The sequence below is a fragment of the Chamaea fasciata genome, unplaced genomic scaffold (genome assembly GCF_029207755.1).
Source record: "Chamaea fasciata isolate MVZ Bird 193981 ecotype frontalis unplaced genomic scaffold, bChaFas1.0.hap1 SCAF_6, whole genome shotgun sequence".
In the NCBI taxonomy this organism is placed as follows: domain Eukaryota; kingdom Metazoa; phylum Chordata; class Aves; order Passeriformes; family Sylviidae; genus Chamaea; species Chamaea fasciata.
Window position 1 is genome coordinate 47734364 of NW_027094091.1, and position 26168 is coordinate 47760531.

General features: G+C 36.5%; 1 protein-coding gene across 1 annotated transcript in view; it reads right to left on the bottom strand.

Moving 5' to 3' along the window:
• Positions 1-23195, bottom strand: part of GSTCD (glutathione S-transferase C-terminal domain containing) — a 40021-nt gene extending 16826 nt beyond the window's left edge. The window contains exons 1-4 of the mRNA XM_066186279.1: positions 22318-23195; positions 20662-21123; positions 17176-17430; positions 16295-16388 (exon numbers count right to left, since the gene is read on the bottom strand). Coding sequence (XP_066042376.1) covers positions 16295-16388; positions 17176-17430; positions 20662-21123; positions 22318-22728 — 1222 coding nt within the window. The 5' untranslated portion in view covers positions 22729-23195. The remainder of the gene's footprint in view (positions 1-16294; positions 16389-17175; positions 17431-20661; positions 21124-22317) is intronic.
• Positions 23196-26168: the final 2973 nt, after the last annotated feature.

Sequence of the window (26168 nt, forward strand, 5' to 3'; positions counted from 1 at the left end):
TCTTCAAATGAAGATGTCACTGCCTGACAAGGAAACCAGAATCAAATGTTTTGTTTACTTTTCACAAGCCTAATATACTGATTAACAGCTACTGGCTTGCTGAGAAAGGGGAATCGAAGTCAGTTCTCACCGGAGACTAAGAGTGCTTGTCCTTGTAAAAACAGGAGAGCTCCTTCCCCAGCAGGAACGAGAGGCTACTGCTGAGGTCAGAGCAAGGGCCAGAAGCCCCTGCCATTTACACTCACAGCTGGCCAGCAGCAGCTTACCTGCAGGGGACCAGCTCTCAGCAGTTAAGAGGCAGCAGGAACAGAGATTTCCCTTTCTGAGCTCCTTATGCTGAATTGTTTATAACTGATTGTTAAGGAAAAGGTAAGCACTGAATTGCAAAGAATTAAAGGGAAGCTCAAAAGAACCCTTCTGATATATTATATATACACCAACTCATTAATTCCCATCACTGCCTCTAATTAAGAAAAAAATTACTTACTAGCTATATTAATAATTCGGATGATTCCTGTCTTTGATTTGCTTATCAATAAAGAGTGAGAGCACCCGAAATAATAAATCAGAAACAAAAAAAAGCTTCTTGGAAGACAGACATACTTCATTTGGCTCTTATGTGTCAAGCAATTGGACAACTGGCTGCAGGACTAACAGGACTTTCAGCTTGACTTTACACATTATGCCTGTTTACTTTACAAAGATGAATGGCTGGAGGAATTTGTCCAGAACATCCTGATGAAAAGGAATTTCATCCTTGAAATTTCATCCTGAATTTCAGTCATTACTAAAATTAAATCCCACACTGCAAATGTCTGATGACTGACAATTCAATATGCAAATAGCATAATTTCACAATGGCTGTATATAACTTCCAAACAAAGGCATCCAAGCTGCACATGGAAAGGCCAAGGTTATACATTTCTCCATTCTCTGAATTCTGTCTGATTTACACACTGCAATTATCACAGCACTTATAGCTTGATCCTGTATAAATCTGGAGTTTATGAAAACTTAAGGAAATTCAATCAAATTTGCTGTATGAAATGAGTGTCTTTGGTATTCATGTGGTTTATGTTAGCTAAAAGGGCTGAAAAAACATTCAAGAGTCCAGAGGAAATATAGGAATTACAGAACTCCATCATAAGGTTTTAATTCAGTAATAATAACTGCTTGACCACTCAACTTTTTTCATTTCTTTTTCTTCTCATAATTTTTGAAGCAAAGTTGGGGCAGAGGGGAATCTTAATGAACTGCAGTTTAGATAGCAAACACAACTATTTCCTTTGAATACATAGCTAAGTAGGATATTTTCTATACAATTTAAGTGAGTCACCAGCTTCGGAATAGTGTTCTTTTAATCTCTGATGTTGAACATAAGTATCTGCTTGTGCCAGTTTACCACTGTAAATGGTGATGATCAACATTAAAGTTTGTATAACCTCCAGAGTTGCACTCTGGAATAAATAAACTTTTGCCATTAGTAGCTCATATGACAGATTTTAGAAAAGCAAACAAACAAAACCACCACAAACAAAACATTTCAATCAGCACTTCTCTTTCCACAGTCTTCTCCCTCCAGTGCTTTCTCAGACTCTGAAGGCACAATGAGTAAGGCACAATATGCTGAGATGGCAGTGCCTCATGTGGCTTACTCATTGTGCCTTCAGAGTCAGACAAAGTCCCATAATTAAGCGCCTGTTACAGAATGCCTGCTGTGCAACTTTGCAGGTAGCATGCCACGGCCAAGTACAGTTACTAAATTGTCCTTTAGTATGTCTATGGTGCTCCTAGTAACCAGTTTGGGCTGAAAGCAACACGTATCTCAGCATTCTCAGCTTGGAGAGGTTCTGTAACTATGTAGAAAGAACCAGACAACTCCCTAATCAAGACTGGCACTTACTATTAGAGCAAAAACCCCAGGCTTTGTAACAACTGTATTCCCGAAGACAGCCAGTCCAATGGTACCCCCACCACCTTTAAAGCTGCAACAAATATTTACCCACACTAACAGAATCAGGGCATTTTGCAAAATGCTTCTCTTCAAAGTGCTCCTTTTCATCGTTGTCAGTAATGCAAACCACCCATGCAAATCCTGCCAAGTTAGGGAAGCAGTGACTGACTATAATCACCACAAATTATGATGTAGTGGAAGACAAAACAATGAAATAAACAGAATAAATATACACTCCTTTAAATATATAAAAATAAAGGTGTGGTCACCTGGATCATATTACATAGCAATAATCACCCATTACCAACGAATGCTACTTTACTGCACACTTTAAGTCAGAAAGATTGTGAAGTTAAACAATCCTGCCATCAATAGAAATTCTTCATGACAAGTCAAAAGCATGCAACATGTAACATTTTACAACAAGTTTAGAAGATGAAAACTAAAGAAAATTTCAACGTGTTTTAATGCATTTCTGAAGAACAACACTTAAAAAAGGGTAAATGCCTCTCAAATAACACAGAACTGTCAGCTTATGCTACACAACATGTCACAAATACATTCCTAGAAGGTTTTCAGGGCATGTATAAAATACCAGTTAAAGAGACAAGTTAATTACATCAATTCAAAAGCTGCCTAATGATTGAACTTTTTTTTTTTTTTTAATTCTGGCTAATCCAGTGTAAGATAACCACAGAAACACTGATGAAAAGCTAGTTGTGCACACAGTTCTCCACTACCTACACACATGCTTGACAAAAGAGCAGAAGAGGGTGTTCTGTTATTATAAGGAATAAAAGTACCCAAGTGAAAATATTGTCACAGGTTAGCTCATTTTCCTGAAATCCAAAGCAGAGACAAAAGTGAGTTTCCAAGACAACAAATACATAAAATTGGCACTTGTTGACCTGTAGTTCTAATAATAAAAGGTTCCTTTTTCTTGTGTCTTAAGCAGCTTTGTGCCAGGTGGCATTTTGTATTATTTTTACATAGTTTTTGAAAGCAAATAATCAAGAAAATCCATAAATCCCTTCAATCACCTTTGAAACAAAGACCTGGATTCAAATTTGGAAAAAAAGTAAAAGAAACTGTGGGCACCAGCCCAGCACTGCACTCCAGTTCCCCAAGCTCTACAAGTAGGAGCCTTAAGACACAAAGTCATGACTTCATTTGGCCCTTCCACAGAGAGTGTCTTGGAGCAGCTGGCTGCAGACAAAGAGCAGCACTTTCTGCTTTACACATCACTTCTGTTTATTCTACAAACTACCAGCATACTTAAAGTCCACCTAACTAAACAAAAAGGTCATCCATAAACTTATCTCCCACACAAAAACTCTGTACTAATTAGTTTAGAGGAGAAAATGTACAAGGGTATCCTCTTCCTTTTCATGTCCTCATTTTGTTACTTCATAATATGTGAACAAAATTAGACAAGCAGTTTCGAGGGGATGGAGAGAGACAGAAAAGCTGTGCAGCATGAACCAAAGTCAATTCAAACAGCTTGCTGAATTTCTGTAAATTGAAGCCAACAGAAATGAAAAATTATGAACTCTTTTCCAACAAAAATTAATCAGCTCTGTCAAATAAACAAAGACTTAGACTAAAGAAATATCTGCCTTTAGAAACTTAAAAAGAAAATATATCTCCCTCTAACTGCCAGAAGGCATGTTCCTGAAACATCTGCCTCAATGAAAAAATACATGACTAAACACTGACTTATAAACCTAAGATATTCAAACAACAGACAATGATTTGTAGTGTGTTGTGTAGCAAATGGGCCTTGACATAAACTTTTTGTGCCAGTATAATGTCAAAGGAGTCAAAAGCTGGAAAACAAACAAAAAAACCTAGCAAAAAAAGTCATCACAGCAATGTTTTTTTGGATGAGACCTCTGGAGGCTATACTGCCTTTCTAGTGTAAACACCATCTCAGAACTCTTTTTCCTTCACCATCACCAAATGTGGATAAAGAGTTGTGGTACTGGAGGTCATACAGACATATTTATTCTGTCATCATCTTTTAGTGCTGATGCAGAAATTGATCTAATAGGTCATCAAGTATCTGCAGCTACAGACCCCGCCATCACCTAATAAATTGTAAGAGAGGATGTCTAGCATTGAAACAAATGAATAGTTTGGAGACTTTATAGCAATACCTGTCAAGGACATGCCACAGTAGCGCATCTGCTAGGCAGTGTCTCAGCTAGCAGTTCTTAAACATAAAACCTTAATTAAACATAAAACATTAATATATATATAAGCACACATTTCTGATAAATGACTATAGGAATGCTTTGCATCATTTATAAAGGAGGGCATTCTAAAATCACTACATAAGGAGGAAAATAAAACCTCTACACTGCAGGGATTATTTGGCATATTTGAACAAATTTGGCCTGCCACGTGTACACACACAAATCGGGCTTAAGCAAATACATACGAAGCTCAGACAGCAATAGTTGCCTTCTTCAGAGTGGGGGTAATAGTTTGCACGTCCTGTTACCCTACTGTCCTAAGCCTTCCTATTCACAAACTCCACAGAGATGAATCTACAAAATTCCTACTGCATCCCACTTGCAGTATAATGTACACACTGACAGCCAGCATTCTTTCTCTGGACTTAGAACTGTGTGGGAAATGAAGAAGGAAAGATCCCAGTAACACTGGTCTCAAGGAAATCAAAGCTCCCCTAAGTAGGTGAAAGCAACTGAGAAACACAGGGATCCTTCACCTTTTCAGGGACCCCAGTTTTGAGAGCAGGGCACATCCACACTCCTGTTGGGAGCTCTGAGACAGATGTTCTGCAGATGCTCGAGCCCTTATTACCCAGACAGCAAAGGAAGCATTTGGAGAAGAGTTAGCTAATGGCGTATGGATGTTGTGTGCAAATTTTCCTCAAGCCAAAGGCACAAAACTATTCTGACAGTAATACAGCACAGCACAAAGCCTAACCCACAGTGAGAAGGGTCATCAGTCAAATCAATAGCGTTCTACAAATAAAATCCTTAAAATGGGTGTTTCTGCTTTAAGAGTGGGAGGGATTATTTTGAGGCAATTTGATGGGATTGTTTTACTTAGATCAAACCACTTCTGGAGTACACCAAGATGAGAACTCAAAGCCAGAACAAGCATACCTATACTAAAAATTATATTGCAATTACATGGAAAAGTGTTTATTACAATGGGAGAAAAAAGACTATATGAAACTACAGAAGTATCCTTAACTGAGTTTTCAGTTATTTTAAGAGGTATTTTTAATTCAAAAAGCCATGAAAACCTGAGCTGCAAAATAGTAATCACAACCTCCACTGTGTACCTGCATAATGCAAATATTGGCAGAAAAATGCAAGATAGTCTACAGGGACTGAAATTTGAGGATGGAAGAGAATCAATGGTTTTCTATTCAATTTCCCCCTTAAGTACAAAGGAATTCAAGATCCTTTGATAAATCAAAGTCTGTAAAGCCTATTTCTTCCCTCGTACTGCAGCTGTATACAAAAATATAGTAACAAAGTATGCTTCTAATTTTATTCATGCAGCAGCCACTGGATGTCTTGCAAATGGACAACAGACCACATTCTATCAGATTTGATTTCTCCATAAAGCTGTTTTGAGTTCATAACTAAAATATTACAGTGCTAGGGGTTTTTCTTTTAATTAATTAATTAGTACTGAAAATACTTCAGAAAAATTAGTTGAGCACTATGGTCTGTCCCTCTCTGAGGCACAACAAAATAAATGAAATATAAATTCTTGCAGTAGGGAGCACTCACCTATGCACCATACTTGTGATACAAAACTGAAAGAAATAACTGGTCTTAATGCTTATTTCTTCGGCATTGTGTATAGTGCACAGTAGCAAATCCGAATCACCTTAATGAACAACATAAAATTAAAAAGTTATGATTCTACTGAAGCTCCTGTTGCTTAGTTTTTGCATGACCTCAGCAGGACTATTTCTACTCTGAAACAAAGGACACATATGGTTGCAGTGAGGAAGAGTAAGCTCTACAAGCCACTGCAAAAATTAAATTTACTAAATAAAAACAATGTCAAAAGGAAGTTTCCTTATATCTGTTCAGCTAGCTTAAGAAACAGATGGTTTTTAAGCAACTATTTACATATTTATTAAAATTATCAACAATTTATTCAAGAAAAGCTCTACATTCATAAAGAGTCTTGAACTACATATGAAATACTACCTAATTATTCAAGATTAATTTATCCTTGCAGGACTTTCTAGACAAAATATACCATAAAATCTGCTCATCTTTCTGACAGCACAATCATGGACAAGTGTGTCCACCTAAACCCACATGTTTTGAATGTGACACAAACCCAGGCAAAGTGCAATCTACAAGAAACTACCATGTCTTGCAGAAGTTACTCCTGTGATTTTCAGCCCAACTATTAGTCATTGCAACAACCTACCAACCTTGTATTTATATAAAATTTCTGACCTTGTGGCTCAAATACAGAGTTCAACATTGATAATCTCTGCCATATGTTCTACTTGCTCCCTGCAAGTGAGAATCAGCTGTGACTATGATCTTCATGCCACAGTTAAAAACATACAGAGGCACAAAACGCATGTATTAAGCACAAAAAAAAATAATTAAATAAAATTGGGGAACTGGGGGTCAAGAACACAGAAAGAACTAACCTTTGTTTACAAAACAATTAAGATCGAAAATGTCAAGAAAGCTTGACTGAATGGTGTGACTTATTATGTTTTACCTAACATCATCCAAATAAATTACAGAAAGTTTGTAATGCCAGTATACATCAAGAGATCACAAATGGGTCAAAGCATCCAGTAACAAGCACAAGCAGAGGAATGTCAAATACGTGCTGCAGATAAGATGGAAAGTAATCCATTTGCTTTTGAGTAGCATAAAATAGAGGATTAAGAAGTGTTCTGTCTCAGTTCAGGTTGGGGTTTTTTTTTGGGGGGGGGGGGGTTGTTTTGTTTTTAGAGACATAGACTATTTTAATGAAGAAATCATTTCCAGTCTTTCAAAAATGATGAGAGCATACTGAAGAAATAATGGCAACACTTCACAAAAACTGTACAGTAATAGACTGTGCTCAAAAAATACATTATAGAACACAGGGACACTAACAATTTTGAAAGATGGTTATATATCCATTTATGTTGGCTTTCATAATCATATTCCTCAATATTCAGCATTAGCACACATAGCAAAGCTATACTTCATGGGTAAAGAACCAAATTAGGTACAAGAATAAATTCAGAAGCTATTCAAGAGTAAACATCTTTTTTTAACCCTTGATTCTAAAAGTTATGTACAAAAAAACTCATAAAAACTTCCTCGTTACAAAACTTTGCACAGTACTTGCTTACAGTTTTGTATTTCCATTACAAGAAAAATGAAGCACCAATACAATTTTATAATATACTTGTGTGCTACTACTACTGAAGCAAAAAAATGAAAGTTCCTCCTATGGCAAAGCATTGATTCAACATCACTCTGGGAACTCAAATAACACTTCTAATTTCACCTCCCTTGCCCCAACTTTTTTTCAAGAAACATTTAACTTGTTCTGAAACAGCTTTTATTTAGCCACCGTGGTCTCTATTGCACTGTTGATAAGCCAAGCCAGGTTTGACGTGTCCTTTCAGGACTAGCACAGCAGTATCCAGGCACAAGTTCCAAACTGCGTACTAATTTGTCACAGTTACAGCAGCATACCAGTGTCTAACTCAGATCAGACTTCTATTGCAAAGAGATCTGACAAGGAGACCATTGCTTCATTGTTGTGAAGCTGAGGTGCTACAGGAATACAAACAACAGGAAAGTCCCTGGCCTTCGAACTCTGCAGACCAATAGATGACTACTATGATAAGGAAGCTCAAACTTAGATTTGTAGCAGTCATATGATACTTGTTAAAAGTAAAACCAGTAATTCTGCCTGTTACTGTTGAAAAGGTCTAAAAAACACAAGTTTAAAAAGCCCAACTCATCAAATTAAAATATTAAAAATACTAGAAGTTTATCCACATTAATGCTGAATTTGTTATTAAAGTCCACAAAATTTACCTAGTGCAGAAAGTCTGATAACCTAGTTCATCTTTTCAAGTTACTATATCTAAACAAAGATTAAACTGCATTCTTTTCCCTGTATGAGACGGAAGATGAGCTACAAGCACCAAATCCCTAGTTACAGTATTAAAACACGCATTTTGAGATCAGGCAACATGTATACATGTATCTTCTGTTGACAATACAGAAACATAAAATTTATATAGATAGATACATAAAATTTCAAGCAACATATATGCATTACTACTGTAAGACACAGTAAAAATATGAGGCATGATTCAAGATATTGTATCTATAATTTGACTTATTTCTTGCACAAAACTAGCAAATGCTGTGCAAATAAAAGCACTGTGTTGTTTGCTAAAGACACTGGTTAATTATATCCCCCGAACTTGTACCAAAACTCATGACCCCATCCAGGATGCAGCATGAAATGCTAGCTCGTGGCAGTCCATGACATGCACCGACATTTCCCACTGTCTCAAGCTATGAAGGACAGGGAAAGAAAACCAGTTTCCATATGCAGCCTTGAACGTTACATATCCAGCCTAGAACCATTTACAACCTGAGCTGATGTTCAGTGCAGCCTTAAAGGTATTGAGTACAAAGTTCAGGACAGCAAGGAGTGTTTGTATAAACCAGCAGAGTTTAAGAGTCCGTTTTTACTTTTGTCCAGCATAGTCTGACTCCTAACAAAATTCTGCAGAAAACATGCAATGCAACCACGAGCCAAGGTAAAAACTTTGTCCAGTTGAGCTTCATGGAAGCACTCAGAACAGCTCACAGGGATAAGAAGTATATTAGACTTTGAGGTGGGTGGATGTTCTTTTCTTACTTCTTGTCACTAAAAGCACAATAACACATGGCAGATCTGCAAGTGGGATATTCAAGAGCATTCAAGCAGATTTAAGAGGCCTTCACCAATCGGATACAGCAGAAAATTCCAGGGAAAGTGTGCTGATGGAATGACTACAGGAATGATATCTCAGCTGGTCTACTCACACTACTCACATGAGCCATTTAAACACCAACACAAAGACCAACAACGCCATGACAGACTTGCAAAACTTTTAAAGCACAAACTGAAATACAAGCACCAGATCTCTCTCCATTATCTCTGGATGCTTGGATCAATATTCTGCACTAGGAGGGGACAAATTTTATTGCTTCAGATTAGGTTTCACTCATTTTGAGATTATCCTCCAATTCTTCTACACTTACAAAATGATTCTACAAACAGATGAACTTCCTACTTGCCTTTGCTCTTCAATACTTTAAAAGTTTCTAAAGGATGTGAACTCCTTTTGATATTGCTATGGTAAGATGCCAGAAATTTGAAACGAGACATGAGCCAAAAAATAACTTTTCAGAAACATTTCCAAACCATCTGGAGAAGAGGCATTTAGAGTACAAAATAATTAATACCACCTTCAATAAAAAACTAAGCATACAGTAGCCTGGCCTCTCCTTTGTGTAATTAAAAGTTTTGAAAGCATTAAACTACTCCGAACAGATTATGACTCATCCAAATTAATTTTACCTCTCTTTTTTTAACACTATTAGGCTTGGGGGTTTTTTTCTTAAACCCAGCAGTACTGACTTCCTTGAAATTGCTGATTAGAACTTTCAATGAACAACTGTGCATACAAACTTGCCTTCAGGAAAAGCCAAAATCAAACTTGTGACCTTATACAATGTAAAACTGTATCCAAATCAAGAAAGGCATTCTTGGTTCTTAACATCAATATCCAAAACCAATGAAAGTGCAGATGGAAGCCATAAGCAACTCCAAGAGACAGAAAAAGTCCTCCTTAACTCACACTTTGTCACAGCTGATTTATGGTTTGGAAACAAATTCTGTACCTCAACTCTGCAACACAGCAAGATTGGGAGAGGGAAGAAGAAAGTTTATGCAGCCCCTCTCACAGTGCTCACCTTTGAGCACAAACATTACGTTCAAGGTACATTTTATGTGCACGAGCCTATTGTACTGCTGGGCTGAAATATCCTGTGATTCACCAACTCCTTATAAAATGTCAATGAAGAGCTGCCAGAAATTCACTAATGCTGCACAAACCTTGACAATACCTTGGTAATGATTCTGACATTACAATGAGGAAGCTTTATACTTGCGATGTATAAAATCCTGACGTTGAAAAATAAGTTGTTCAAAACATGTTTGCCTACGTTTCTGAAGTAAACTCTTTAGTTCAATAACCATAAAGTAAACCTCCATTTTATTTAGTATGATAATTTATGAATGCACATAAAATCTGGGCAACCAACTCTGGAAACTACCAGTAGCCTTAGAAATAACTACTTAAGGATATTAAATACGAAGTAGGAGAGATTAATAGTTTTAATAATCAGGTAAAATCAAAACTGCCAATTAAGAACACAGCTTGACTTACCTATTCACAAATTATCTACAAATAATCTAATCTAATAGCCTACAATGCTACCATGTTTTTTTAATTCCAAAACATTGGCCCTTGAACTATTGCAGTATTTATTGACCAATTAAAAAAAATAAATTTCTTGCATAGATCTCCGCATGTTGTTACTTGTAAGCCAGAAAAAAATTTCCAGAAATTTCCATTAAGCTCCTCATTTCCTTACAAATATCTTCTCAGAATCACTCCTTTTCCCCAAAGAATATAAAACTCCAGCAGAAGTTGAGCTTATCAACTTCTCCTCTCCTTCACTCCCTGCTCAGCTGTTACCTTTTCTTAGACTTGAAAACATTCAAGGCAGAAGGAGTTACTCTGCCGTGTGTTTGTACAGCCTCAGCAATTACTGCTTTCAGTTGTACTCCAACACAGTGAATATGTCAACTTTCAAATTATCAACTCTAATTCAAAGTGGGGGCGGGGGGGGGAGTATTTTAAATCACTTTTTACAACAGGTGATCCCAGACTTTGGGACTATAGATTACTGAGCTGAAAACTGCCACATAAAAAGCATCTTCCTCTAGGACTCCTTAGTCCGGGGCACAGCTCCATCCATCCAGGCACAGCTCCATATCCAAAGAGATTGTGCTGCCCTCCTGTGGTCCATGAAGATTTTAAGCTCCGGTAGTCAAACACAGAGCCAAGACAAACTGATTCTGCTCCTAAAAGACAGATTGCACAGCTAAACATTACACTTTGAAGAAAAGTAAAAAAGCCAAAGTGCTGTTGCAGGGGTAGCAAAGGTCTTCTGATGCCTCTGCCTGAAAGGATCCCTTAGGCCTTGTAGAGGAAACACAGAACAGTCATGTTAAAACTCAGCTGTCCTTCAGTTAAAATGTGTAGAGAACAGCAATGTAAGTGACCTACAAAAATACTGCAAAGACAGGTAAAACCCCCATAAGTTTAAATCCTTGTGTTGATTTTGTTACACAGGTAAGTGAATTATGAATCCCCATAGTCTGGGATATGGCAAAGGGGTGACACAAAAGAGCTAAAGGACACAAGCTGAACACCCTGTCACTGATGTAACTGGGATTTAAGTCTAATGACAAAACACACAGAACATTCTTCAAATAAGCAGTGAAGACATTTTACAGCAAGAAATACCAGACTACTGAAGCAGATCAAATATTCCTTTTAAAGTCAAGATTAGTGCCACAGAAAAGCAATTTAAATTTTACAGTAACTGGAAATACTAAGATATTATTAGTATGTTATGGAAAAAGATTATGAGGAGTAATGTCAACAACAATTTAGTATTTTATCCAATAGCGTAACTAGACTATTTGGAGACAGAAAAGTCTTAACTCCTCCTCAATATTTCCAATTAATACAAATATGATAAATATGTCATCACTGCCTTCCTTCTCCACTCTGTAGCATAGCATCACTCCTACGTACACCTTATTGATCATTAAAGGATATTAATTTATATATTTATATTCCCCAAAAATACCTCTGATGATGATTTTGGGCCATGTTCAAAAGAAAATGTCTTTTTGAATCATACAAATCTTCTAGATATTTGCTGGACATTGTTCCAAACTGTAACTGCCAGAATGGATCAGCATTCCTTCACTCCTCAATAGTAATCTTCCACAAAAAATGACCTGCACCTCCATGCTACAGAGTACTTAGTATATGCATAACCTCTAATCCTCTGGTTTAAGAGATGAATAATTTAAGTTTGGTCCTCTGCTATCCCATGAATAAGGAACACAGACATATAAAAGGGACTAGGAAACTAGTAAACTCTACTAAAATTATATCTGGAGTAAAAGAAAGAACAAATGGTTTAAAGAAACAAAGGGCAGAGTTACTTAGTAGGCTACTTAATATTTATTAAAGATTTCTGATTAAGATATGAAAAATTAATTTAACAATCTTGTTAAAAAATACCTGCTAGGCAGCCATGAGTTAATGTTTTTGGGATTTATGCCCTTCCATGGGTCTAAGAACTTCAGAGACAAAGAGAAAAATAATCTCACAGTCTTAACAAATAAAATTACTTTTTCTGTCTAGGACAGATCACACAAAAATTCTACTCAGGTAAAGTCAGTTTAGGCCACTGACTGCCAAGTGCAGACATTTTGTCAAAGTTCACTGTGGATTAATCAAGACCATATTTCAACCATCAGAAACAAGACAACTGTGAATTTACAAAAACAAATCATTATGAATTGTCTTCAGAGGTCAAGCCATAAATCTGTAAAACATTTCAACTGGCAAACTGTGGTATTTAATTTTATTTCTTTAGTATGTTCAGTAAACAAATACAAACCACAACAGGACTAAAAAAAGCATACACTGAACTTTATGTGCAGTACTCTACAAAACAAATCTCTCCAAAGCCAAATAAACTGCCAATTAACAAGGACTTGTGAACTATAACAATCACACCTCTAGGAATTAGAGCTCACCAAAGCCTGAACTTTTGTTGTAGGGAATATTCAATATGAAGCATTAAGACTTCAGAAATTCTCTGAGGGCTTACACTTACTCCACACAGCAAGGCACTGAAACAAAGGTGACACTTCCCAGTATGACTATCAGCCATATGAAAGTCCATCAATCACACTCATCACACAACAGGATTTTACAGAGCACGCCAAACACCAAGGAGAATGTGTCCTCACTGAATCAAAATGCAGCTCTTACAACTTGGTATCATTCTTTCTAGTATGATTTTTAATAAGATACACTAGCAACTGTTGTTTTTTCTTTGCAGATTTTGAATATTTCAGAGGCTATGGGCATGTCATTTAGATCAAAACACCACTTAAGAAAATGCAACAGACTTCAAACAACATAAGGATACTGAACTTGTATTCCTTATAATGCATATGCATTGATTTCATGAGGCATGGAAACCAGCTATGTTTTCAAAGAGTGTTCATTTTAGTAAATCATTGTGCCTAAAAATCATTACTACATACTCATTGAATTTAACATATAATAGCTTAGCCTCCTGTCTCCAAGTAGGCATTATAAAAATATAAAATATTTAATTCCCTTCCCTTGTTTTGCTTGGTAATCTGTGACAATCACAAAAGAAATAGGGAGGAAGAGCACAGTAACAGTAGGAACAGTGTACATTGTTATCCATGAGTTACCTGGTTTGGTGACACGCCTAAGTTATTATTTCCAGTTAAACCTGAGGAATTTTTTTGTCTAAAAATTAGTAAATGCATTCAAACTTCCATGTAAATTGTCCTCAGGCCAACTATGCGATGTTATATCCCTGATCAGTCGAAAGATCCTAAGAAGTCACATATGAAATATGAAGTTTTGCAAGAAAACTCTTTTTAAGGCAAACCAGTAAAAGAAGATACACCAATATTGCCTATATTACAAAAATGAGCACTTTTGCTTTCTCTTTGTTACTGAAAATTATTTACTCCTCAAGTATGAATCAAGAATATGAGGCAACCTGCCTGTATTGCCATTACAGGTTTCCCAGATCTTGAACTGCAAAATATAATGAACATATAAATGTGGCTTAAACTTATTTAAATGAGTGCAGCAAAACTGTAACTTTAAGGAGAAGTTAATGAGAAGCAGCTTCAGTTGAGTTTCCCTTGGACTGTTACACCCATGTGGCTTGCAGGCAAAGAGCTCTCTGATATGGAAAAATCAGCTGAAGAAGAAGGATGAGTTCCTGCTTCAGGATGCCTTGAGACACTGAAATAGGCTAAAACACTATTAAAAAAAAATCTTCAAAGTCTTTCAAAAAGTTCTGACAGGCTTGAAAGGGAAATAGAGAACTTTAAAGTGTTTCTTTTAACTCTTCTTGTTTTACAGAATAAATGACTGTCTGGATTTAATTTTAAAAACACAATTGCTTTTAACTTTTAAAGTAAAATACACAATTTGCATCTCTTGATTAGCAGAAGTTTTCATAAAATGTCAGATTCTCTAAAGTATCTTTGATTTTTAAGCATAATTTATTCTCAACTTGGAAAGCATCTTTCAAGTCAAAATATTCAAAAGGTCACACCAGTATAAAAAGCAGATCAAAATAAGAGTGACTTAGCCTCACAAAAAAATCCCAGAAACAACCTGGATTTATTGAATCAATTTTGACAATTTCAAATCAAATAACTCTGCATCAAATGCACCATTTACTCCACAATTATAATATTATTCAGTTATATGAGCAATTACAAACAACTTTAAGGTGGACACAAAATCACAAACTTTTATACTAGTTAGAAGATAATTACATCATTAAGTGTTGTCCCTTTCATTAAAACTAATTTTGTTTATGAGGAGGGTTAGAACATTTTCTAGATTTTCTTCTTTCTCTATTGAGAGGCCATACTACATTAAAGTATCCTTTACTTAATAACACTTCTGGAAGCTGAAGCTAACACTGATCCTACAGGACTGTTGTTTGGTAGCCACCAAGACTATTTAATCAAAGTATCAATTAATTCCACAGAACTGGAACACTATGCTCTATGTTATTGTTCTAGCCTGTGTTATTCAAAGGTATTTAAGTTTCAAAGATGTTTCTAAATTACAAATGTAAACATTGTTCTCCTCTGTAAGTAAATACCATCTCATGCATACTGCAACTGAAATGATGGCTCATTTCAGATGAAATACCACAAATAAAGCTCTTCTTTCAAGTTCTTTAACTTCCTGCTTAACAAGTATTTCAACTCATGAGAAAAGTAGTAAGGGTTTGTAAGACTGTAGGGCAGTTACCTCTCATTCTTGAATTTCAGTTCTATTAAAAAAAGTCAATAAATAAAAAGCTGTTTTAAAGAAAAAAAAATAATTCCTGTTCTAAAAAAAATCTCTTTTTTTGTTTGTTTCACAGTGAACACAATGTTTGATGAAAAAATGTGACAGTACCAAAGGCTTCTATCTCCATATATCCTCAGAGTAACAAAGCAGCAACAGGGGTTACCACTGCCCAACTCCACATTCACACACTTTCCCCCTCCCTGTAATGTGCTTTGGATGAGCCTAAAGGAAGCACATCTAATCATATCCAGCCAAACTGATCTTAATATCCACAAAGCCTTTGCAGCAAGTAGGAAATGAACCTGAAGACCATGAATCCATTCACACACAGGATCAGGAACACAGGCAAAGACTCCAAGATTGGCTGAAGTTCCAAAAAGGAATAAAACCCCCTTTCTAATGCTGCCCAATAAAACCCTGAGAAGACTTTGCATTTCTTTATTGGTCACAAATAATATATAATCTCCCCTTTCCCAAACCTCACATACGATCAGCAGTAGTACAGTATTGCCATTCAACAGTCCTATTTCAACAATCCCCTTTTCCTAAAATTTTCAGCCTTTGCCTTACTAGGGAAAAAATGAAAACATTTCCTATGATAACATACATCAGTACAGGGAAATAATCATATGATGTATCTCATTTTCCTTCTGTCTCACATTGTGACCACCTACACTTTTATATTCTGACCTGCCACACTCTTTTTACTGTCTGTACATACTAACAACCACAGAAACTTTATTCCTGTGGAAGGTATCTATGGATGCCTTTACTTCTATGGAAAACTCAACACAACCAAGCACAGAGGTTGGTTAGGATTTTGGGTTGTGTCAACTGCTGGCTGAAATCAAGGCCAATCTTTTGTTCCCAGTTTGCTCATCAGCTGTTGATAACCCAAGGGAAGCTACATCACCATATGTCACAAAACAGACTGAATTTTAATACAGATTTGAAACTGCTTACCTTAGTTATGAAACATACTGAATACTGGCATATTTTCTTATGAAACAGTTAAGTAGCTTCACCAGAAGAAGACCTTGTTAAACACACACACAGACAATACAAACCCCCACCTTCCCCAGGACTGACTGCAGATGGAAGACTGGTCCAGTCTAGGGTCCAGTTGGGGCATGGATGAGGAGAAAACTTTGCTTCAATTCCATTTTCCTGCATGAAAGGAGAAAAAAATAAATTAAGACCCTTTACAAGATGGTATCAAAATTCTCACTAAATTTAATGGCATCAGATCCAACTGCAACACTGTCAGTCTAAGCGAAACAGAACAGGTGGATGACTCTACACTATACAACATTCAAATTATGTATTTCTCTCATTCTCACAAAAAAGCCCTGCTATTATTTTAGGAAATGCTGTCACCTTCCATGCAAAAATATTGAATTATGGAATACGATGGACAGTTTTCTTTAACAAAACTCCTTGGGGTTCCCAGATGTTCAAAGCTTTAATCAAACAGAAAAAAAAAAAAAAAATTAAAAAAACCCCAAACAAACAAAAAAATCCCCAAAACCAACCAACCAACCAACCAACCAACCAACCAAAAAAAACCCCAAAACCAACCAACCAACCAACCAAACAATTGAAAAGGTTGGATAATGAAGCCAAACATAAAAGCAACAGGTTTTTTTGTCATTCTTTATATAAATATCTTTAAAAAAGAAACACAATATTGCAGTTCAAACAAAAAGTTACTTTGCTTATTCAGAATTATTGATAGGGCTCCAGCAGTCCTATCTTTGCCCAATTCCTGAATCAATCAAATATCAGAAGAAGTCAGAATCACTTCTAAGCCAATGTGTATCAGATTTAAGAAAAAGAAAGGGTTTTAAACTGTTCAAGGCCGTCAAAATTAGCTTGCACAATTCTAATAATTTCTACCTACTCCAAATCAAGCAAATATGGTTATAAAAACAACTCAGTACAAAGCTTTTATTACCATTAACTTAGTCATGGTTGGCCTTGGACCACCTATAAAATGACTGTCTCCATTATCCTCCTCCAACTCATCAGGAACTGGAATAGAGTCCTGCAGCCGTTCCTCAGGAGCCAACATCAACTCTGGAAGCTGGAGAAGCTCCATGTTGCATTTGCCAGCAGCTTTCTTTACTCCAGGTACTTCCTGAACTCTTCGATACCAACTGGATATCAGTGGCAAGTCTACCAGACTTTTGCCTTGTCTCTTGCTGGAAACCTAGAATAATAAAATGAGAAGGTTAGAAGTGGCTACTGTAAATTTCTTGCTACAAGCCACCAAAAGGCAGGAACTACAGGAGTGAGCTCAGTTCCATGCTGAGCAGATGCACTCACAGCATGATGGCAATACAAAAATCAGCTGGTTCAGAGCTCCAGGTGGAATTGCAAGTTGGCCATTTAGACTTTATCTGCAATTCCCATTTGCTTAATAGGATGAAAAGGTTTACACAACCAATTTTAATCATAATTTCAGTCAGTAACAGGAAAACTCCATATAAATACTACCCTTAAATATGTGCTATTTCCTAACATAGGAATGATTTGTTTTGGTTGGGCATTAGACTAAAAACCCCAATGCAGTAATTTGCAATGAATACTGAACTCTAAGCATGACATTACAGTACCTGAATCGTCTTTCCCACAAGTACCCCTTAAAAACTCATCCACCAACTGCTGTTTTGCTGGGAACTACAAGCCTGAAATACCTTTTGACTCTGTGGTAACAGACATACATTACCCCATGTCTTTACTCAAGTCTTTGCACTAAATCTGTGGGGTTTTTTTTAAATTAGTACTGAATTTTTTTTTTAATCATGTATTACTTTTTAGAATCTTAAGTTCATCTTTTTATAATATCAGTAACTAGTATATTTCTTTTCTGAATTAAGTGTATGTGATTATGAGTTAACGTGGCCTCCAATAGAAACTAGTATTTAAAGTGTAAAAAAAATGAAATAAAAACATTTATTAAGTAAGAATATGTTGCACATATTAAAAAAATAAATACCCAAATCACTTCTTAAGATGAAGTCCAGCTACTTCTAAAAAGTATGCATTTGATGAAATTAAATAACTTTTGCTTAGATTCCCAAATGTTCTAGAACAAAGGAGATCATCCTTTTACAGTAGAGGTTGAGAAGTCTCCTTAGAGACACTCAAAATCTGACTGGACACAATCCTGGGCAACCAGCTCTGGCTGCCCCTGCTCTGAGCAGGGTGGTTAGACAAGATGAGCTCCAGATGTGACTTCCAACCTCAATTATTCCAACTTCAAGTATTCTGTGATGCTGTGCCTGCTTTAAACAGAAAATTAAAAATAATGATTACAGGAACAGGCAGAAAAGGCCACGCGAAACCAAAATTCTTCCCCAGATCTGTCTGCAGTGCGGAAATAGAAATTGGTAAAGAACACTTGAAATGGCACATAACTGCCCAGAGCTCTCCTGCATGCTGTGTTTATAATATACTTAGGGTACAGCTAAAGGAGCAAAAGAAGGATGAACTGTGTAACTTTAGTATCTAATTTAATATCCTAATAGTAACACGGGCAAAACCACATTAATTCAGGTAAGGAAGAAGTCTTTTTGAAAGCAATTCTAAGAGGCACTGTTACACTTGTTATCAAGCGTTCTAAATTGCATTTTAAAAAGTGAATAGTGGTTTCTCCCAGATGAGGAACTGAGCTTTTGTTATACTTCTATTAATTTCCAAGAGTTACAACTCACAGAAAGCATAACAAAGGTAACCTCAGAACCATAACAGCAACGAAATGAGGTAATGAAAAACAACCCTTCAGCTTCATTATCTTACTTTTGGTAATTATATCTCCAATCAGCTAGTCAGGTCTCCTCACATTTATAGGATGATATTTTCCAGACACACACTCACTTAAGACTTCATTATTATTCACACCCTTAATTCAAAGTGGAATGGCCACTACAGTGATTTTTCTAAACACAATCCAGGAAGTCCAGCTACACAAGTGACAAATAACACTTTAATACAGAATTAAACTCTGGGACTTCCATCAACAAGAGCAGTTTCAACTCACTGCCTGCAAGAAGCTTTCAGATGCAAGTTTTTCAATTTTGATGACAACTGTAGGCATCAAGGTATAATTGCTTAGAAAATGATCATTCACCAGAGAACAGAAATAAACAAACATTATCCCAGAGCTCTTGTAAATTAGGTAATAATGAAAATGAAAGCCAGGTTTTCAGGGCAATCCTTGGTGTGAGCTAACACAAGTGTACTGTAACATACCTAGTTCATGAGCTGCAGAACACCAGGGCTCAAAGATAACATATAAGAAGTCAATAAATACAAAATTTTCTGCTGCTCACAGTACATCCACAGAATGATTCCAACTCCATTGCTGAAAACAATTAAGCATCTGATGCAAAAATCTTCTCCTGCCTAGTGCCAGTAAATCAAATATTACTCTTAAAAGTTATGCTCTTATTTAAAATGGTCTTGGAAAAACAAAGGCTGAAATACTTTGAAGTTTTTTAAATAGTAAGAAAGCATTTTGTCTTAACACTTTTGTTTAGTATCATCCATACAGAAGTTGCTGTTCACCTCCAATTATGTGATTTGCAAAACAAACAAAGAAGGTGTGAATTAAGAAGCATTTCTGTAAAATAACTCATCATTTCAATTCAAAGGCAGCATATTGCTTTCATCATATAGAAATCCACTGAGGATGATGATAGTGGCTAAAGAAGTTATAAAGTAGACATTTTGTCACACTACTAATATTTGATATAATCATTATCTTGATTTTTGAGATTGTTATCCTCAATCTGACTAACAGCATCTTCTCCAAGAATTCCATTTGTTTTCAAACACCATCAGGAAAATTTGGCAAACCAACTTGCAAAATGCAAATGTTCCTGGAACAGACACCAGCTTAGCCATAAATATCATAGAATAACTGCAGGAATACTGGAAGGAGGCAAACTCATAGTATCATTTTACTATGATGGGAAATAAAGACACAGTTGTCATTTCCTTAAATCTCTCCTGTGCATATATCCTCATAAAACTAAGTACTGATTGTACTGAGCAAGACTCTCACACAGTCTTGCCACAGAAGATTTTCCCACTGTAGAACTAGTTTTTAAGTTGAGCTCAAGTCACCCGTACTAGTATTTTTAATTTATTATTTTCTGGGCAAATTGGTGCCAAAATATTTCAGTAGAATATTTTAATAGTTAACAGTGTTTAGTAACCATTGATATGCTCTGTATCTAGAAGTATTAGTCACTTTAGTGACCTCACCAATCCCTGTTTTTGGTGTTTGTACAAAAACAAGACAAATATTTGATTTTGGGTTAAGGTCACATTGTAAACACCACAGTAAGTCTCAAAATAATATATTTTACAATCTTTAGGTTCTTAAAAAACATACATGTACACTAGTTAGTATTTGTAGAATTTGCCAGCTTACCAAGAACTGATGGATGCATGGCAGAAGGACTAGATCTGCCACAGTAAAATAAAGCCCTTCTGCAAAAACGTGGTCCAAGAGTGGAAGGTCAGAGGTTTTTGTTCTCCTGATGTGAGGGGCCTCCCTGTTGATTGCATCTGGTGCTTCCTGGGCAAGTAGTTTAGAGAAAGCTACACTCAGTTCCAAACTTGAGGGTGGATTTTCATGGACTTCCCCTGGTTTTAATTCCTCTGCTGCTTCTTCACCAAGCACAGGCACTGCAGCCTTGGCACCTGCCTTCTGTTGTTGAAGTTTCTGCCTTCGAATTTTGTCATCATTATGTACTCGGACAGGCTCTCCAAGCTTCCTTTCAAACAGTAAAATGTCAGGGGGAATAGCCTGGCAGTGCTCAGGAGAGGCCGTCAAAAATCTTTCAACAGCCAGAGGTATGCTGATCTCACAGAGCCTGGTCCACTGGCTAACCTGCCAAAATAAATTTACATAATGAACGTCTCTACGGAAAGAGAAACAAAACCCAGGGTAACTTTTGGTTACTTTGGTTACTCCATCACTTCAAGCAAAGGAATTCCAGCTTTAAACACATTCTTTGTTAGTCTTAGAATCAGATATTTCTGTATTGCTTTTACAACAGCAGAGTTAGGAAGCTAAATCTTATATATAACAGAACGGTTATCCAGTACGGCACGCTTTTATTCCCTTATTATTGACATAAAATTAGGGTGGCTGTGTAATTCATAAGAAACAAAGCTGTGAACTGAGTTGAAGGCACAGTAATCAATGGCAACCATGGAAATAGCAATCATGCCAGGGTGGAGCTCAGCCTCCTGAGAGGCAGGAGGAAGGCAAGTCTAGAGGGATGAGCTGCCAGGCGAGTAAACTGCTCTGTGATAAATGGGCTGACATCCCAACTCAAAGGGTAGTGTTGGTTAATAGTTCACACTCTACCTGAAGGCCAGTTAGGAGTGGAAATCTTTAAGGGTCTAGGCTGAGGCCTAACCCCATTTCATCATCTTTACCTGGAGGGGGGAGATGGAATACACTCCCATCAAGGATGACAGGGAATTGAAAAGAGCAGACAACAAATTCCCAACCAACTCCAAGGTAGAGCTGCTATTCACATGAGCCTGCACAGACTAGAGAATGTAGAGAGAACTGATGTGAAACTCAGAATATACCACACCTAGGAGGGACTTATCCCCTGGAATGGTACAGGCTGACCACCTGGCTAGGTAGCCAATCTGCTGAAAAGACACTGGACAACCTGGTGAGGATAAGCTGAACAAACGCCCCCTTGACAGTGAAGGCTAACAATATATAGTGCTCTTGAAATCAAAATTAGCAAGGAATTAGGTATTTCTTAGTTTACTTCAAATTTTACAATTCATTCATACTGCTAGACATGAAACAAAGAGATCTGACCTACTTTTTAACATTAAGGTTCTTCTTGTGCTGCTAAAAAGGAGTATCTTCAAAAATAATTATTTTTCATCTTTGTGCCAAAATACAAGTACTTCTCCATAAAGGAAATTGCATTTTCTTAGCAAATTAAGTTTTTTACTAGAAGAACTTACTTGACAGCAATATTAAGAATCTACTTCAGTGCATTTAATGCTTATTAAAAAGCAATCGATGTATCTAAGAGAGAGACACACTCACTTCAGCACAGGCTTTTAAGCAGGTCTTCTTAAAGCCCAAGAGTTCCAAAATATCCTTTTTAGATGGATCTGCCTCGAATGTTTTCTGTATTATATGTCTTAAGACCACAGAAAGCCCAGCTCGGCAGAATTTGTCATCTTTCACAAAAACAGCAGGTAAGCTGCAGCTCTGCACAACCACTGGAAGCTGACACCTGGAGATTAAATGGACCTCAAGATCACCAGCGAGGTTTTTTGTCACACATTGATCACCCACATCTTCGCCAGTCGGCACTAAAAAAACTTTAAATAATTTACAGTCACAGTAGGATAGCAGAAACAGTGAGATAGATGTATGAAGAGGAAAGATACTATCTCTGTACTGATGAGAAAAGGCCAAATATAAATGCTCTTCAGCAACATTATCTTTCATCTTCTTCCTGAGATGAAGTTCCTGAAACAGAAATCAGAGTACAACATTCATAAAAGAATACAGAAAAAAAAAAAAAAAACAAAATCACTGGTTCTTCCACTATCTGTTACAACTGATTTTAACGTAAGACACTACCAAAGACATCCTGCCTGAATAGTTGCCAGGCCCTTCTTTGAGAGAAAAGAATGATGTCACATCTACACTGTCTCTTCACATACAAGATCATGGATAGGAAAACAATCTCTGCAATTTATTTTTTTTTTTACATTTTAGCATATTTCAGACACCAAACAAAACCTAAAGAAAATGTTTCATTTTCAATTTTTAAGTGCGTAAACATTTTAGAGCAAGGCTTTTTTGTTAACATTAAAATCTCCCACAATATTAGCCATGCATTATTAAAAAAACCCCAAGTTCCTGAGCACATATCTACAACAGCCAGTTCCCTAATACAAACATCTGTCTTCCCTAACTGCCAAAAGGCATTTATAGCAGGTGTTTAGGCAATGAGAAATAATATTCATTTCTGTATTAAAAATTAATCTAGAGTTGGGTGGGATAATAACTGAAGGACTCATAAGCAAATAAACATTCATCTCGTGATACTACATGAACACCTCAAACACACAACTACTTTAAAGCAGTCAAATTCAACAGCAGCAGAGCTGAAATTAATATCTTCTCAGTATATTAAAAACTCAAATTGATTTTCCTTCTAGTGGATTGAAAGCTACATTTTTCCTACTACAATATTCCATAGGAGTTTACCATAAGGCACTGATGCAGTAATTTTTCTGCTCCATCACTCAGCAGAATTGCCCACCACCTTACAGATGACAGGTGGCATTGAAAAGCCTTAGACACTAGATGGCCCTCTTACAACGAGTGTCACAGACCACAGCTCGAGCGCAGTGAGGAAAAGAAATCGAAATGTTGCTAAGAAAGGTCAGAATAGGGTTTTATATACACATACATATAAAGCACGAGTGACACTGGAACAGCATCAGTCTTTCACGTAACTGTCCAGATTAATAATGTCTTTGCACAATTACATGAACATGATGCAAGTATTTAAAACAATAAGTTTTCATGTGATACATCTTGTTTATTCAACACATTTTTTCCATGTAGACATATACATCACACTTACTACTTTATGTTACCTACCACAGGGCCAAATCTATTGCCTAAAAGGAGGAAGAATAAAATCAAGCCCAACGGACATTGAGAACATACTAATGTCTGTTACAGTGAAACATTTTTAAACCCATAAATGACAAGCGCAGTGGCTCTACTATGAGTACTGTCACCTTTCTTTAATTAATACACTGCCACTCAAAGAACAGGACAGTACAAATGCAATACCTACTTTACCACAAGGCATTTTATTCGGGTAAATCTTGACAGCATGGAAGTTGAGACAGACTCTATATCCTAAGTACAGCTCTGTGGTACAAATCATACAGTGAAGGCACTGCCAGAGAGCTAAATCAAGAGGAGTTACTGCTGCCATAGTCACATCCATAGCTTCTAGGATTTAAGCTCCTATTCTCAACTACAGTGCCTCTTTCAGTTTAAAAAATACTCTTATATGCATTTGGGTTATTATTTTTGTTTTCCATGGGAACTCAAAAGAGCTCACAAGTCCATCTTCAGCTGGGCATGCAAACAACTCAGATATACACATTCACCTCATCACTCAATTTTTTCTTCTGGTTGATGCTCCTGGACTCAGTTACTTCCATGCTATGCAAAACTACTAAATATTTTGGTAAACTCTGACAAGGTTTCTGTTTCCAAAGTATATTATTGTATAGTTTCCATCTATTAATCACCCGTTCTTACAATTTATTTTTAAAAATTTTGTACAAGTAATTTTAACAAAATGGGCTTCCATAATGACTGCAACTTGTTACACAGGTCATGAGAATATCAAAGCATTGCCTGGATTTATTTGAATTGTTAGTTACTGCAAAAATTTCTATGTCCCTCCACCACACCAGTAACTGAACATCTCACAGACTTCCCTATCAAAGAGCCTTGCAAGGTGGAAGCTTCCAGTGTTCCTGTTACACATGTGAAAAAGCAAACGCACTAATAATTTTTTGTTCAGTGTCACACTGGAAATCTGTCCTAGGATAAGCCAAAAATTTGGATATTTTTCCTTAAGGGCTTTGTTGTTCAGTTGGTTGTGGGATTTTGGGGTTTTTTAAGGTCAGTCTGCGACAATGAAAACTACAGTCAGGCTAATTCTATTCTCAAATCTCTCACAGAAGAGAAACTAAAATAACCTGTCCAGGAGTTCTGTCTGTAAGTGACTTTACCTCTGTTTCCTCACTGATTTCTGTGAGAAGAAAAGCCTTCTTCAATCATCCCTTCAACTGAGCTGTAGACCCTTACACTGCCACACCCCACCTCCCCTCATATTTTACTTTCAAGAATTCCACCTAACATTTTGTCTCTAAGCACTGACATTATAAATTCACTTCCTTTTTTTTTTTCCAATACAGGTGCTTTTCCGCACTGTTTTGGCTCTGCAGAGTCTATATTCCTTGTGGATTTATGCACAGATTTTCAATTCAAAGACTCTAGAGCCTACCTGGCTGCCCATTCTCACTTAAGTATTTTCACGTAACTACTACCCATCCATTAAATGCGTTTATTATTCCCTTGGCAGCTTCCTGAGACAAAAGCAGACGCAGACATACACAATAAAATGAAATGTGCAATACAGAACTAACCAAACCTAATAAGACACTGCACTATTTGCTCACAGTATTTTTTCCCAGCACTTTTTTTCTCTAATTAGACCATAAAATCTGTGGGAAGAGATGGATTTTTATTCTAATGGTCGTATTTACAGTAGCCACTGTTTGAAAGAGAGAAAATGAAAAGCAATGTTCAATACAGGATTTGCCCCAGAACTTAGAAGACAAAGCAAAATAATGTTGCCTACCTTTGGTATAAAAGACACCTACTTAAAAATTGTACATATTATGTAAGTGTAACTTTCACTAGCTGTGCTGTTATTTACCATTTTCTCTTCCCTTTCAACATGCACTAAACAATAGTTAGTTTCACTCAGCTACCCTGTTAACAACATAATGTAGAAAATCGCTGCTTTAAAAACAAGTGTTTCCCATTAAAATTAAAGACAAATAAGCAAGTACATAAATATCCTCTTCCCTTTAGTCCCCGAAAAAGATTCCATTCATTTGTTCCATTCCAATAACTTGTTGATTATTACGGTAAAACGGAACTTCTGTTAAGCAGGTGCATTAACATTTCAGAAATGTTCAATATGACATTTACAAAGCTGGCAAATATTTAACTTAGTGCAAAGTGCCAAGTTATTTGTGTATAAGTTATTACTTGTGCTTTAAGGCACACAACTTGGAGCCTGGAGTTATATTTCTATCCAAGACGATCCATTTACTGGA